We start from the raw sequence: 16,614 nt of genomic DNA, 5'->3' as shown, positions 1-16,614 counted from the left end.
TTTTGAATGCTGGCGGTGCTCTCACTCTAGTGGTAGCATGAGACGGAGTCTACAACCCACACAAGTGGCTCAGGTAGTGCAGTTCATCCAGGATGGCACATCAATGCGAACTGTGGCAAAAAGTTTTGCTGTGTCTGTCAGCGTAGTGTCCAGAGCATGCAGGCGCTACCAGGAGGCAGGCCATTACATCAGGAGACGTGGAGGAGGCCGTAGGAGGGCAACAACCCAGCAGCAGGACCGCTACCTCCGCCTTTGTGCAAGGAGGTGCACTGCCAGCGCCCTGCAAAATGACCTCCAGCAGGCCACAAATGTGCATGTGTCTGCTCAAACGGTCAGAAACAGACTCCATGAGGGTGGTATGAGGGCCCGACGTCCATAGGTGGGGGTTGTGCTTACAGCCCAACACCGTGCAGGACGTTTGGCATTTGCCAGAGAACACCAAGATTGGCAAATTCGCCACTGGCGCCCTGTGCTCTTCACAGATGAAAGCAGGTTCACACTGAGCACATGAGCACATGTGACAGACGTGACAGAGTCTGGAGACGCTGTGGAGAACGTTCTGCTGCCTGCAACATCCTCCAGCATGACCGGTTTGGCGATGGGTCAGTCATGGTGTGGGGTGGCATTTCTTTGTGGGGCCGCACAGCCCTCCATGTGCTAGCCAGAGGTAGCCTGACTGCCATTAGGTACCGAGATGAGATTCTCAGACCCCTTGTGAGACCATATGCTGACACATGCACATTTGTGGCCTGCTGAAGGTCATTTTGCAGGGCTCTGGCAGTGCACCTCCTTGCACTAAGGCGGAGGTACCGGTCCTGCTGCTGGGTTGTTGCCCTCCTACGGCCTCCTCCACGTCTCCCGATGTACTGGCCTGTCTCCTGGTAGCGCCTGCATGCTCTGGACACTACGCTGACAGACACAGCAAACCTTTTTGCCACAGTTCGCATTGATTAGCCATCCTGGATGAACTGCACTACCTGAGCCACTTGTGTGGGTTGTAGACTCCGTCTCATGCTACCACTAGAGTGAGAGCACCGCCAGCATTCAAAAGTGACCAAAACATCAGCCAGGAAGCATAGGAACTGAGAAGTATTCTGTGGTCACCACCTGCAGAATCACTCCTGTTTTGGGGGGTGTCTTGCTAATTGCCTATAATTTCCACCTTTTGTCTATTCCATTTGCACAACAGCATGTGAAATTTATTGTCAATCAGTGTTGCTTCCTAAGTGGACAGTTTGATTTCACAGAAGTGTGATTGACTTGGAGTTACATTGTGTTGTTTAAGTGTTTTTTGAGCAGTGTATATATATATATATATATATACTCTTAATCCATTCCTTACTTAGATTTACTTGTATTTTGTGTTGTGAAATTGTTAGATTACTTGTTAGATATTCCTGCATTGTCAGAACTAGAAGCATAAGCATTTCGCTACAAACACAATAACATCTGCTAAATATGTGTATGTGACCAATCAAATTTGATTTGATACCTCTGCACAACAAATCATACGTGAAAGGTGCTGTATAAACCATGAAGAGACAGACATCAACCTGCTGCCAACCAGACAACAGAGAAATATGAAAGATTTTAATATGTTTCTGTATCAGACCTGGCATATTTTAATTCTTCACATCTCTCCTAACGCTGACACACACACACACACACACACACACACACACACACACACACACACACACACACACACACACACACACACACACACACACACACACACACACACACACACACACACACACACACACACACACACACACACACACACACACACACACACTCTCTCTCTACAAGGTTCGGACAACCTTATAGACATTGTGACACCTTGTCAGGGATAAGCGACATTTCTCTGACACATTCGCGAAAGACATAAACAAAAACACCCATTTTTCTCACAACCTCATCCATCAAGCTCTCACAGCTTGGGTTCCCGCGTGTCAAAACATCGGCCTCCTTTTTCACTGTTGCCCGTGCCGAAAATCTATAGAAAAGAGCACATTCCGCAATCACTGGTGTTTTGCCCTACAGTATAAACAATACATTGAGCCAAAATTTGAGAAAGTAAAATCTATTTGTATTGAAAACTTTTTAAACAAGTCAAGGAGCAGAAAAGCTCGGCTTTTGAATGTTATAGAGTATTCTTTGAAAACACACACACACACTTTGAAAATGTTTTCCGGGCCATTTGAAAAGTAACAGAATGTTCCCTTCCTTTGAAACGTTTATTACCTTCTTTTTCTATCAGAGAGAGAGAGACGGAGAAAGAGAGAGAGAGAAAGACAGATACAGAGAGAGAGTGAGATGGAGAAAGAGAGAGAGACAGAGAGAGAGACAAAGAGAGAGGAGGTTAGGCTGACCTGTCAATCGTTGAGATCATTGACAACTGTGTTACTTTGAGATATTCTATAATTCATGTAGTATATTTATGTTGTGTTACTTTGAGATGTTCTATAATCCATACAGTGTGTTTATACTATGTTACATTGAGGAATTCTATAATTCATACAGTGTGTTTATACTATGTTACATTGAGGAATTCTATAATCCATACAGTGTGTTTATACTATGTTACATTGAGGAATTCTATAATTCATACAGTGTGTTTATACTATGTTACATTGAGGAATTCTATAATTCATACAGTGTGTTTATACTATGTTACATTGAGAAATTCTATAATTCATACAGTGTGTTTTTCCTATGTTACATTGAGGAATTATATAATTCATACAGTGTGTTTATACTATGTTACATTGAGGAATTCTATAATCCATACAGTGTGTTTATACTATGTTACATTGAGGAATTCTATAATTCATACAGTGTGTTTATACTATGTTACATTGAGGAATTCTATAATTCATACAGTGTGTTTATACTATGTTACATTGAGGAATTCTATAATTCATACAGTGTGTTTATACTATGTTACATTGAGGAATTCTATAATTCATACAGTGTGTTTATACTATGTTACATTGAGGAATTCTATAATTCATACAGTGTGTTTATACTATGTTACATTGAGGAATTCTATAATTCATACAGTGTGTTTATACTATGTTACATTGAGGAATTCTATAATCCATACAGTGTGTTTATACTATGTTACATTGAGGAATTCTATAATTCATACAGTGTGTTTATACTATGTTACATTGAGGAATTATATAATTCATACAGTGTGTTTATACTATGTTACATTGAGGAATTCTATAATCCATACAGTGTGTTTATACTATGTTACATTGAGGAATTCTATAATCCATACAGTGTGTTTATACTATGTTACATTGAGGAATTCATACAGTGTGTTTATACTATGTTACATTGAGGAATTCTATAATTCATACAGTGTGTTTATACTATGTTACATTGAGGAATTCTATAATTCATACAGTGTGTTTATACTATGTTACATTGAGGAATTCTATAATTCATACAGTGTGTTTATACTATGTTACATTGAGGAATTCTATAATTCATACAGTGTGTTTATACTATGTTACATTGAGGAATTCTATAATTCATACAGTGTGTTTATACTATGTTACATTGAGGAATTCTATAATTCATACAGTGTGTTTATACTATGTTACATTGAGGAATTATATAATTCATACAGTGTGTTTATACTATGTTACATTGAGGAATTCTATAATTCATACAGTGTGTTTATGTTGACGCATAGTGAAAGACTGTACTAACTGCACTTCAAGTGTACTGGAGTGTATTAACTACATAAATTCCCTAAGACAACAACTGAACAGTCTGTGTGTGTGTGTGTGTGTGTGTGTGTGTGTGTGTGTGTGTGTGTGTGTGTGTGTGTGTGTGTGTGTGTGTGTGTGTGTGTGTGTGTATGAGACAGAGTCATTGAACATTGTTACAGTTAGAAGAACCTAAAGGTCTCTAACTGTCACACAGTGTTTTGAAGTCAGTCTCCTTGCTTCATTTTCAGAGGCGTCACTTTGGGGCCCCTCTCTGATTAAGGTTCCACTGTGACCTCCTCATCACAGCACGGCCTGGCGTCCCTGTCTTCAAAACAGCAGCTGGAACTCCTCAACCTCTCTACCCCAGTTCTATGGACCTGTGTGTGTGTGTGTGTTCATACTTGTATGCCTCTGTGCCTGTACGTGCCATAACATTGCACACGTGAACGGTATGTGACACAGCCATGAAGCATTTATATTTATGAAACAACCTTTTTAACCCTGCTGGATGTAAAGCCTCTGAGGGACATCAGGCTCATTATTCTGCCCCAACCCAGAAGATATTGCATTTGCCCAGTTAAAGATGCACTACGCAGAAATCGGCATTTCCTGGTTGCAAAAATTCGATTAGTTTGCCTAATTTCAGTTTATGTGACAAAACAAGCAGTCATTGTGCAGAGAATCATTGTACCATCTACACCGCTGTGAAATGTATTTTCCATAACCCAAAATATTGTCTATTCGGCTGTTCGAAGCTGGTGAACAAAAAGTACAGTAAAAGACCCAAAAACGAAACTTCAGAACGGGAAGCATAGAAATAGCACACATAGAACAGATCTACAGCTTCTTAGACTTGCTTTCAAAGGGACAGGAAGATATATAACTCTTTTTATGTGAATTTGGTTGAGTCGCCCAAAAAGTTACATATTGTAGCTTTAAAGGCCTGAAACCGTAAATGTGTTCCTACCTACACTGTAAAAGTAGAAAGTCTCAATACACCATGATTGTGTAACGAAACCATGAAAAGTAGTGCACCTAAGCTGAGATCTGTTGTTTGGATGGGCTTTGAATATAAACTCAATGTAAGTGTTTTAATACACAGAATGTTCTTTAAAACAGAAATGAAGTACTCTGAAATACCCAAAGTGGTTCATCACCTGAATATTGGTGTTTTTAAGAGAGTGTGTGAAAACACTTCTTAGGGTTTCAGTGCATGTAAAGGCAGCATCAAAACACAAAAACTTTGTTTCTCATAAAATCAATGGTTTATAAATGCAAGTGGTTTATAGCCTAAATATTGATTGATGATAAGAGACTATGGAGACTACAAATCTAGAAACACCAACAAAAGTTTATTTTAAATGCTTCTGCTCCTGTTTGTTGGTAAGTCCAGCAAACATGTAAAATACGACCATGCAATGCATTAATAAAAAAGGTACTAAAAAGTACAGCAAAAATATGGAATTGTGGAATTCCACCTCTTATGGCTGAGATCGGCTAAGATCCCGTTAACGGGATCGATTTGACAACAGCCAGTGAAAGTGCAGGGCGCCAAATTCAAACAACAGAAATCTCATAATTAAAATTCCTCAAACATACAAGTATTTCACACCATTTTAAAGATAAACTTGTTGTTAATCCCACCACAGTGTCCGATTTCAAAAAGGCTTTATGACGAAAGCACACCATCTGATTATGTTAGGTCAGTACCTAGTCACAGAAAAACACAGCCATTTTTCCAGCCAAACAGAGGAATCACAAAAAGCAGAAATAGAGATAAAATTAATCACTAACCTTTGATGATCTTCATCAGATGACACTCATAGGACTTCATGTTACACAATACATGTATGTTTTGTTCGATAAAGTACACATTTATATCCAAAAATCTCAGTTTACATTGGCGCGTTACGTTCAGTAATGTTTTGCTTCCAAAACATCCGGTGATTTTGCATAGAACCACATCAATTTACAGAAAAAGTCATCATAAACTTTAATATAAGATACAAGTGTTATGCACAGAATTAGAGATATACTTCTCCTTAATGCAACCGCTGTGTCAGATTTCAAAAAAACTTTACGGAAAAAGCAAACCATGCAATAATCTGAGTACAGCGCTCAGACAACAAAACCATGTTGGAGTCAACAGAAGTCAGAAATAGCGTTATAAATATTCAATTACCTTTGATGATCTTCATCAGAAGGCACTCCTAGGAATCCCAATTCGACAATAAATGTTTAATTTGTACGATAAAGTACATCATTTATATCCAAATAACTCCTTTTTGTTCGCGCGTTTAGCCCAGTAATCCAAATTCATGAGGCCGAGCAGACGAAAAGTCCAAAAATTCCGTTACAGTCCGTAGAAACATGTCAAACAATGTATAGAATCAATCTTTAGGATGTTTTATTCATAAATTTTCAATAATGTTTCAACCGGAGAATTCCTTTGTCTTCAGAAATGCAATGGAACGCAAGCTAACTTTCACGTGAACGCACCTGGTCAGCTCATGGCACTCTGCCAGACCTCTGACTCAAAGAGCCCTCATTTCCCCCTCCTTCACAGTAGAAGCATCAAACAAGGTTCTAAAGACTGTTGACATCTAGTCGAAGCCTTAGGAAGTGCAATATGACCAATATCCCACTGTATATTCGATAGGCGATGAGTTGAAAAATGACAACCCTCAGATTTCCAACTTCCTGGTTGGGGTTTCTCTCAGATTTGCCTGCCATATGTTATGTTATACTCACAGACATCATTCAAACAGTTTTAGAAATTTCCGAGTGGTTTCTATCCAAATCTACTAATGATATGCATATCTTAGCTTCTGGGACTGAGTAGCAGGCAGTTTACTCTGGGCACCTTATTCATCCAAGCTACTCAATACTGCCCCCTGCCATAAGAAGTTAATTTCTTCATGAGACAGATTGGGAAAAGGACAGGTACATATCGTTGGAATGTTACCCACTCAACCACACAGCCACACTGTAAGAAATGATTCTGTAGTGAATTGAAATTGTTTGGCGGTAACGCACCCGGGTTAGTCACCCCTCTCCCCACCAAAGACCAGGGTTAATTTCCCTGCCCCAACCCTTCAATCTGTTTCTCCCACCTATCTCTATCCCCTCTAATCATTTCAGAACTGTCTCAATAAAGTGTCAAAATGTATGCAAGTCGTTTCAATGATTTACTATTTTAATTTTACCAAAATAATGTACAAATACGTCCAACTTAAAATGTTGTTGAAAAATGTGTCTTTTATGAGGCTAACTAAAGAAAGCGAACATTGAGTGATTGAACTCATTGGAAGTCTTTGGTTTGAATCCCCTTGCATTTCCTATCTTGCCACGTGACTCTGTTTTAGGAGGATTGTGGGTAATTCAAACAATTTGGACTTTGTGATTTTTTTTCACACAATGTCGTATGCATGTTTGAAGAAAGACAACTCTACGTTAAGCTTGTTGTGCCATGAGGTGTAAAGGATCATGATGAGCAGTTATCAAAACCGACGTTCAACGAGGACTGCACCCATTCCCACATTCATTATTGTTAATGAAAGAGGCTAAGGCAGAATCCTCAATTCTTGCAGTTCAACCTTCAGTTGGGTCTGGTGGTTTAAACGCCGTGTCTGACAATGCCTGCCAAAATTGTATAAAAAGGCAAATTCTCAAATACATAAAACAAAGTTAAACATTAAGACACTCCAGAGAAAGTGATCTACTTCTGTACTAGACAGGATTCAAAACATCATAATGGTGTTTAGAAGCTTTAGAGAGGAAAGTACACCATAAGAGAAGGGATCTAATTCTGCACTCAAAAGAACTTAAAACACCAAAATAGTGTTTTAAATATTTTCCGGGATTGCTCCCAGTCCCTGGCAAAGTATTGCACAATGCTTGATTTAGTGGTGTTACAACACACCATGTAATATTTCCAAACATCTCAGGATGATGTGTTTCAATACTCCAGCAAAGTTAAGGTTTCATCTCCTTCAAGATGGTGGCAAGCTCAGTGTTACAAAGCACTTCATTTTTAACAGTGTTGGATCAGTTCCTACCTAGGAGGCTCTAGCAGGAAGTGTCACGCTATCACCTTTCCCAAATACCAGCGCCATAAAGATATGGACTTGTTTATGGCTACATATATTGCCGGGAAAGGTGAGCTTAATGGTGCCAAAAAGGAGAAGGCAGTTAAGAGAGATGATAGATTGACAGCAAGGCAGGCAAGCGCAGCTCCATTTCTATGGTCGTCATTGACGGTGTGTGTGTGGTGTGTGCGTGTGTGTCTGTCTAAGACTGTGTGTGTGTGTGATGTGTGTGTGTCTCTCTCTCTCTCTCCATCCATGTGTGTGTTTGTGGAATGAAGCTGCCACCCTCAGAGTAGCTAGATTTATCTAGCCCATAATTCTGCCTGTCTGGGTTTCATTAGCTAGAGCTGGGATCTTAAACTATGCTCATCATCCAACTGTAGGGGTGGAAAACACTAAATCACACTACGCCATGTGCAATAATAACCCCAAAGGCTTTAAGACTATTGTTCTGTGCTGACCTCAATACAAAATGTATTTAAAAAAACATGTACATTTGCATCTTTTCTAAAATGCATTTAATGACTCAAAATGCATATACAGTGCCTTCAGAAAGTATTCACACCCCGTGATTGTTTTTCACATTTTGTTGTCTTACAAAGTAGGATTAAAATGGATTTAATTGTCTTTTTTTGTGCTTAGCTCTATTCTGTTTCTTTTTGCAATAAAAAACTCCCTAGTCCTTGCCGATGACAAGCATACCTATAACATGATACAGCCACCACCATGCTTGAAAATATGAAAAGTGATCCTCGGTGATGTGTTGCGTTGGATTTGCCCCAAAAATAACGCTTTGTATTCAGGACATAAAGTTTATTACTTTGCCAAAATTTTAGCAGTTTTATTTTTGTGTCTTTTTGCAAACAGGATGCACGTTTTGGAATTTTTTTATTCTGTACAGGCTTCCTTCTTTTCACTTTGTCAATTAGGTTACTATTGTGGTGTCACGATCGTCAACGGGACTGAGAGAGGACCAAGGCGCAGCGCGTGGAAAGTACATCTTCTTTATTAAAGAAAGAAGACGAAAAAAGACACGAACACTATACAACAAAACAGACGACCGTGAAGCTATACAAACATAAGTGCTGACACTAAACACTCTGACATAGACAATTCCCCACAAACAGCTAAAGCCTATGGTTGCCTTAAATATGGCTCCCAATCAGAGACAACAATAACCAGCTGTCTCTAATTGAGACCCAATTCAGGCAACCATAGACTTTCCTAGAACCTACACTCAACCATAGACACAGCTAGACACATTCACTCAACACAAACCCATACACTACACCCAACACCCCCTTTTCCATATAACCACCCTAGACACTACAAAAACACATACATTCCCCATGTCACACCCTGACCTAACTAAAATAATTAAGAAAACAAAGAATACTAAGGCCAGGGCGTGACATGTGGAGTAACTACAATGTTGTTGATTCATCCTACATTTTCTCCTATCACAGCCATTAAACTCTGTCATTGTTTTAAAGTGGTGAAATCCCTGAGCAGTTTCCTTCTTCTCCGGCAACTGAGTAAGTAAGGGCGCCTGTATCTTTGTAGTGACTGGGAGTATTGATACACCATCCAAAGTGTAATCAAAGAGATATTCAATGTCTGCTTTTTATTTATTTTTACCCATCTACCAATAGGTGCCTATTTTTGTGAGGCATCGGAAAACCTCCCTGGTCTTTGTGTTTGAAATTCACTGCTCAACTGAGGAACCTTAAAAATGATGTTATTGCACACAAAGTGAGTGCATGCCTTCTTAGTATGTGACTCGTTATGCAAATGTGTACTCCTGAACTTATTTAGGCTTGCCATAACAAAGGGGTTGAATACTTAATGACTTTTCATTTTTGATTAATTTGTGAATATTTTGAAAAACATAATTCCACTTTGACATGATGTGGTATTGTGTGTAGTCTAGTGACAAAGAAAGGCTGCAACACAACAAACAAGTGGGGAAAGTATAGGGCTTGCTGAAATGCATGTAATGACTGACAATATTCCAGAAATGAATGGCTATGACATCTAGACGACAGGGTGGGCAAAGTGTTTAATAATTTGGCTTCATCGATTACTCTTTACAAATTGATCAATGCAGATAATTTGTTTGGCCACCAACCAAAACTTTGGCAGTAGCTAGGTTTCCATCTAATTTTCCCACCAGAGATGTGATTCCATCAAACTGACATGTTGTGGATAAAAGGCTGTGTGTGATGACGTAGTGCACATAAAAATAACTTTTGCCATTAAATTCCAATGTACCAAATAAAAAATACAAGTTAAATGGGTTTCCATCGACTTTTCAACTCTACAGTACTGATGGTTTTGTCACAAAAACTGCTGCGTTATATAGCAAACTCTGGTCTTGGCACATGTGCTCCTCTAGCCAACAGCTTGCAGACACAGTACGGGTAGGCTACATGATGAGATTATTATGGATAAAGAGCGATATTATTTATATTTGTCAAAGGGCAGCCAAGCATTGATCATCATGTTACCAGAATAAGACCCTGGATATTTATTGGAAAGGAGCATCAGGCTCATCACCGTGCACTTTCACCCCCCTGTGAAGTTCATCATCATTTATTTCATCTGTAGACTAATAAACTGCATACTTTCCCGAGTTGTAGTGGGAGGACCGCACAACATATCATTGCGTGACTACAAGTTTCCTTCCATATGATGGTTAATATATCAATATTTGCGCATGAAGTCATTTCCACCACTATTTCTCGCATAAATAACTTTACAGACACAAAAGATCCCACCATGTCGAACGAACAAATTGTCTTTCGGCTTTTATAAAATTATACCAGCATTTCATGTTTCCATCAGCCCGGGTTGTGACTTTTTTCATGCATCGGGTAATTCATCCGCATAAATTGCTTGGATGGAAGCGTGGTTAGTGATAGCATTTCAATTGTGATGGTGAGTAAAATTCAATATTGGTGCATCATTTCTACTTAACACATCAAAGGGATGCAAAAGGCACTCATTTAGTGGAACGACCCAGTAACACAACATGTTAGCAGCACAAAACATGGTACAAACATTATTGGGCACAGACAACAGCACAAAGGGCAAGAAGGTAGAGACAACAACACATCACACAAAGCAGCCACAACTGTCAGGAAGAGTTTCCATGATCGAGCCTTTGAATGAAGAGATGGAGATAAAACTGTCCAGTTTGAGTGTTTTTTGCAGCTCGTTCCAGTCGCTAGCTGCAGCGAACTGAAAAGAGGAGCGACCCAGGGATGTGTGTGCTTTGGGGAACTTTAACAGAATGTGACAGGCAGAACGGGTGTTGTATGTTAAGTTCAATGCTCTCGTCAACTTTGCTTGTTTATTTGTCATATGCACATGAAAGACATGGAGTCACTACATGACTGATAATGTATCACGTTTGAAGTCATTTAAATTGTAGTGTTGTTGGTATGTAGTTAAGGCAGTTAAGAAGAGATAGACAGAGAAGATAGTTAAGAAGAGATAGTTAAGAAGAGATAGACAGAGAAGATAGACAAAGAAGATAGGCAGAGAAGATAGGCAGAGAAGATAGACAGAGAAGATAGGCAGAGAAGATAGACAGAGAAGATAGTTAAGAAGAGATAGTTAAGAAGAGATTGAGAAGATAGTTAAGAAGAGATAGTTAAAAAGAGATAGACAGGCAGGCAGGGAAGTGCAGTGCATCGCCATTCTCATGGTTGTCGGAGAAGGTGCGTGTCTGTGTGTGTATGAGGAATGAAGCTGCCAACACCAGAGTAGCTAGATTTATTCATCCCATAATTCTGCCTGTCTGGGTTTCATTAGCTAGAGCTTGGATCTTAAACTATGCTCATCACCCAACCGGAGGTGTGGAAAACACTACATCACACTAAGCCACGTGTAATAACCCCTAAAATGTGTCTGGAAGGCATCTCCTGCAGGGGGCCTATCACACAATACCTACAGAGGGACCTATCATGCATCACCCTATCGGAGGCCTCGAAGTTGTTGCCGGGTAAACCGGGGTCATCCTGTCATCCTAACCGTCTGTGCTGACCTCAACACAACCCTTGGGACTTTCACCGATGTTATCGAATGACAAAATACACTTTGTTTTTTCGAAGTAGGCACGTGTGTTCACTTTGGTGCTAAGATGGTAAATAACGGTTTCTATGTGTTTGTGAGTGTGTGTGTGTGTGTGTATGTGTGTGTGTGAGACCGTGTGTAATTATGGGTTTTGAAATAGCTCATATCTTGCAACAGAGTTTGTTTTTCAGTGATTAAGGATCGTTTACGTTTATTTAATAAATCTTTCGGAGTTGGCATTTGATTAAACAGCACAGATAGTTTGAAACTTATTCTAGGTATGGTTTGTAACAGTAGTCTGTGGGAACACCGGGATGACTAACAGATGCCCCCGGTACTTCTTTATCTGTGCCGTTCCCAATAAGCAGAAACCTGTGATCAGTTAAACATTTCCTTAGCCTAACCGTAACCACTATCAGGTAAAGCTAAATCTGACCCTAGATGATTACCTAGGGGAGATGTTAGACTTTACAGTAGCAGCTAAACAGACGTGTCCTGACGCATGTACAGTGCAGTGGAGCCATTAAGTTAAATGAATAGAATATGTAACATAATGCGTGTCGGCAGGCTTGGGGAAAAAGTGATTTGGTCTGACAGATACCACCTCTGATAGGGAATATGAAGTGAAGGGAGCCTGGAGGTTTGCGTGTGGTAGGTGGAAACAAATATAAGCCCCATGTTCATTCTTGTCACGTGAAATTTCACAAAACCATAATAAGGTCGACCATAGAATGTTCCATGTAAATCCTTATAAGAGATTACTGTACCTAAATAAGAATGTATAGGCCTACAGTACTGAAGGGGAAAGAAATAACTGGACTGCTGCATGTCTATGTATACAGAGAGATAAGAGGATGCTGGTTTTATTGTAAACATGATGTATATATGTTGGATGTAGGTGGAAAGCCGAAGCAGGAAAAGAAAATCTTTCCCAAAGTCAAAAAACAACAACATCTAGGGAAAAAAATGTTAGGACTGTTACAGTTCAGATGTAAGCGACCAGTATGTTGAAGGCAGATGTTAGTCAGAAGGCCCCCTGAGGACCTATAGGAGCTCTGCACCCTAGGCTGCCCTGGCTTTTGCCTGACTGTAAAAGGCTGTGTGTTGATTTAACTAGGGCTGAAGAGAGCGATTGTAACAGCGCTCCGAGCAGCATACGGTTTACCAAGACGCCAGGGATCTCCCCAAGTGACTTATAGAAGAGAGTTCAAACTGTCCAAGCATTGTAGGAAATATACTTTTAGCCAAAGGAACACACATGATTCTTGACATTTGAATCTTTTTTGTTTGTTTTGTTAACTTTTTTCTCTGCCCCCCCCAATGCTATTCTTGCTTTCTGGGTGTCACGGTAATGCGAGACGACAATGTGAACTTTGGGCCAACGAATTGTGGCCCCGTTGTCTGACGTTGCTACTCTCAGGAGTCCATGCTAGTCTGTTCAGGAATACAGCTAGGTTTCTATCGCTACTTGTCATCGCTGCCTCCCGTCAAGACTAGGAGTGCGGGGGGACTGGGGGGGGGGGGGGGGGGGGGGGGGGGATTCAGATAAAACGACTCCCACATCACACGGTGAACACAAAACATCCCACCCCTCTGCTACCCGAGACAGGAGATACCGCTGTACTCCTGTCAATTGGCACGGCTCGCAATTAGGATCAAATGGGCTATCTATGGAACATGTGACCAACCCCCTTGTCTATTTTTAACACAAGGGGGATGACAACATTGACACATTGAATCCCTAGAGAACAGAAACATGCACAGTATGCCATAGTTCCTGGGTACATCAAAGCCTTGGCTAACGCTAGGTTATCGCATGCTATGTCTATCGCTATGGTATGTATGCTAAGCCTTGGCTAACGATTGGCTATCGTATGCTATGTCTATCTCTATGGTATGTATGCTAAGCTGCATTGCATGCCTCGATAATGCACAGCAGGGCAGTTATTTTGCAGCCCATGTGCTATAGTGGTGCAGACATACTAGGGCCAAATGTTAGTCATCACCAAATCCCATAACCTCCTAATTCTCTCATTGTCCATCACCTTACCAAGAAGCTAGAAGTGAGGAATGCTATGGAGATATATGTGTAGGTGTGCATGCATGCCTTCATAACATACCTAGCAGTTGCACTCCACGGGTCAACCCATAGACATCTATCAGTCCCCACAGCGGTTCTCCTGTTCTCACCCCACTGAAGAACAACATCGGGTTGGACTCATTGATTCTATAGAAGACCCGGCCCTTCTTGTCCACCCAGAAGGCGATGACGTTCCCTTCGTTGGCGAACTCCTCAGGTAAAGCCTTGGCCCAGAAGCCACTCTGGGAGACCAGGTCAGGACAGGCATACTTGGGCAGGCTGTCTGGGTTGATACGGGACGGGTCTTTAGCCGTGAAGCCCAGACGGAGAGCTCCGCTCCAGCAACACTGCTTCTTAGTGATCTGTGGAAGGAGGACAGACTATGATAGGTCGATGGTCTTACAGCAGTCTGTAGTAGCATAAGAGTGTAAGGAATAGGGTTGTACTTTATAAGGAAGTAAAAAATGTTGCCTAGAAGTTTGAAGGTTCCCTTTGTGTATTGTTTGTCAATGAGATACCATTTTGTGACCTAGGCCTATACAATGCTGACAGGTGGGCCAATTTGGTTTGTTGAGTGACTGGTTTGCTTAGTCTGCCTTGGTTGTATAACTGTACCTTGGTTTCCGTTAGTAAAATATGGTGGCAGACCTTTGACAGGCAGCATTTTAATTTAGCGGACATTGCAGCATTTTAATTTACCGGACATTTAAGACATTTAACGGACCAATATGCATTGGGTGCGTAACCTGATTAAGGCGTCCACCCACAGCGACAGAAATCCCATTTAGATTGTGGTAATTCATCTCAACAGACCATGCAACTCTAGGATGCAATGGCGTGCGTCCTTCTTACAGAATTCCGATGCGCAATTTGAAAATAACTGCCACGTTTACTTTTCCTCAGCTAACAACAGGAGTAACGCTCAGGCAACTGATCAGAATATTTAGCTTCAAATATTGATCCATGATTATTTCTTCACATTATAAGCGCTGCAATGCGCACAAGGCAGTAGGAAACGTGCAAATGTTCGTTTCATAATGCAATTAGCAGGAGAACACAGTTGTCAGAAGTGCACCGCACATGCGAGCGGTTTCACGAGACAGAGAAAAAAATATCCATTCGAAATTTTGGAGGGAGATAAAGATGCAACAACTAGCATGGGTTGGTAATATGACTAGGATTGTGCATTTGGTTCCTGGACAATGAAATAAAGTTGATTTGAAAACCAATACAACATGAGAGGAATAGGCTACTGGTTTCAATGGCATATTGAAGTCTTTATAAACTAATTGCCTGTAAGTTTGGTTGGATTTTGGCTAGGCTACGTCGAAGCCAGGTTAGACATGTCTCATAATATGTACTGTAGTAAAACGTTCAGGTTTCAAACAGTTAAGTATATGTTTTCAAAATTCATACTGCGTTCAGGTCATTGCAAAGTGGTGTGTGACACACTAATGCCTGCCTAGTTGCCTATGCACTTGAATGGCGAATGGGAAGCGCAAATCAATTACCAGTTGAGAAATAAAAATAGTAGCTCTTTTTAATCGTGGCCATCAAAACTGTTTTAACAGGCGATTGCATTAAGAATTGTTGCACAATGATTGGGCTTATGAAAGCACGTTTCACTCCAGCACCAACGGACCAGCTGTTTGATGAGCTGTAGCAGCAAATCTCACGCTACAGCGATTGGTATTTCAATCAATGAATAGGCTAAAATTCCCCCGGACATTTGGCCGGAGCCAAAAATGTTTTAGCAGCATTTCTTTCTTTTCTTTTTACCGGTTAACGGAGACCCTGAACTGTACCTAAATCTTACTAATGTAAGACAAAAGCCTAAGTTGTCTTGAGGTTTAAGTGTACTTCAGAGCAGGGGTTCCCAAACTTTTTCACTCAGGCCCCCATTCCAGCATTGGGGAACATCACACGTTCCCACCGTGACCGAGCCAAGTCTATTTCTATAGGCACAAGCACTGTTCATGACACAAACTCTTCACACCCCTTTTGTTGGCGGAGAGAAAATATTGCAGGATTAAAATGTATTTCCTGCAGTTCTACACATTTTGTCATTGGGTGAGGAGAGAATTGATCCATTTTAAAGATCATTTTCTTGAAATTCTATTAAAAAAAACGTTTAGGAACCACTGCATTAGAGCACTTGGCTGAATGAACTGTTGTGCTTGCTGCTATTCACTCATCATTGTTTTACCAACACCCAGTAAAGCCACATCCACTTGCCCTGGCGCCATAAGTAGTATTTACCCAGTGCTTTGACTGTGTTGACATGCTGGCTTGTTAGATGGAAACCTGCTAAGCCTATTTGGGGAGACACAGGAACAGAAGAGGGAAGCAGCAGTAGACTGACAGAAGGATTTACCTGGACAAGCTCATAAGCTAGATGTGTGTGTGTGTTTGTGTGTGTGTGTGTGTGTGTGTGTGTGTGTGTGTGTGTGTGTGTGTGTGTGTGTGTGTGTGTGTGTGTGTGTGTGTGTGTGTGTGTGTGTGTGTGTGTGTGTGTGTGTGTGTGTGTGTGTGTGTTCGCATCACCATCCTGACTTGGTGTGTTTACATTATATATACCGTGCATACATCAGATACTGTACACATCAAAGCTAGTCTCACCTATTGTACAGATCCGTGTTAG

The 16,614-nt window shown here is 40.7% G+C and overlaps 1 protein-coding gene across 1 annotated transcript in view; it reads right to left on the bottom strand.

The window, feature by feature from the left end:
* LOC129839336 (E3 ubiquitin-protein ligase NEURL1-like) overlaps nt 1-16,614 on the bottom strand; it is a 72,117-nt gene that overhangs the window by 38,761 nt on the left and 16,742 nt on the right. The window contains exon 3 of the mRNA XM_055906681.1: nt 14,014-14,335. Within this exon, the coding sequence (XP_055762656.1) occupies nt 14,014-14,335 (322 nt within the window). The remainder of the gene's footprint in view (nt 1-14,013; nt 14,336-16,614) is intronic.

The sequence above is a fragment of the Salvelinus fontinalis genome, chromosome 40, assembly GCF_029448725.1.
Source record: "Salvelinus fontinalis isolate EN_2023a chromosome 40, ASM2944872v1, whole genome shotgun sequence".
NCBI lineage: Eukaryota > Metazoa > Chordata > Actinopteri > Salmoniformes > Salmonidae > Salvelinus > Salvelinus fontinalis.
The sequence above is the reverse complement of the archived record's forward strand: the minus strand, read 5'-3'. Positions and strand labels throughout refer to the sequence as shown.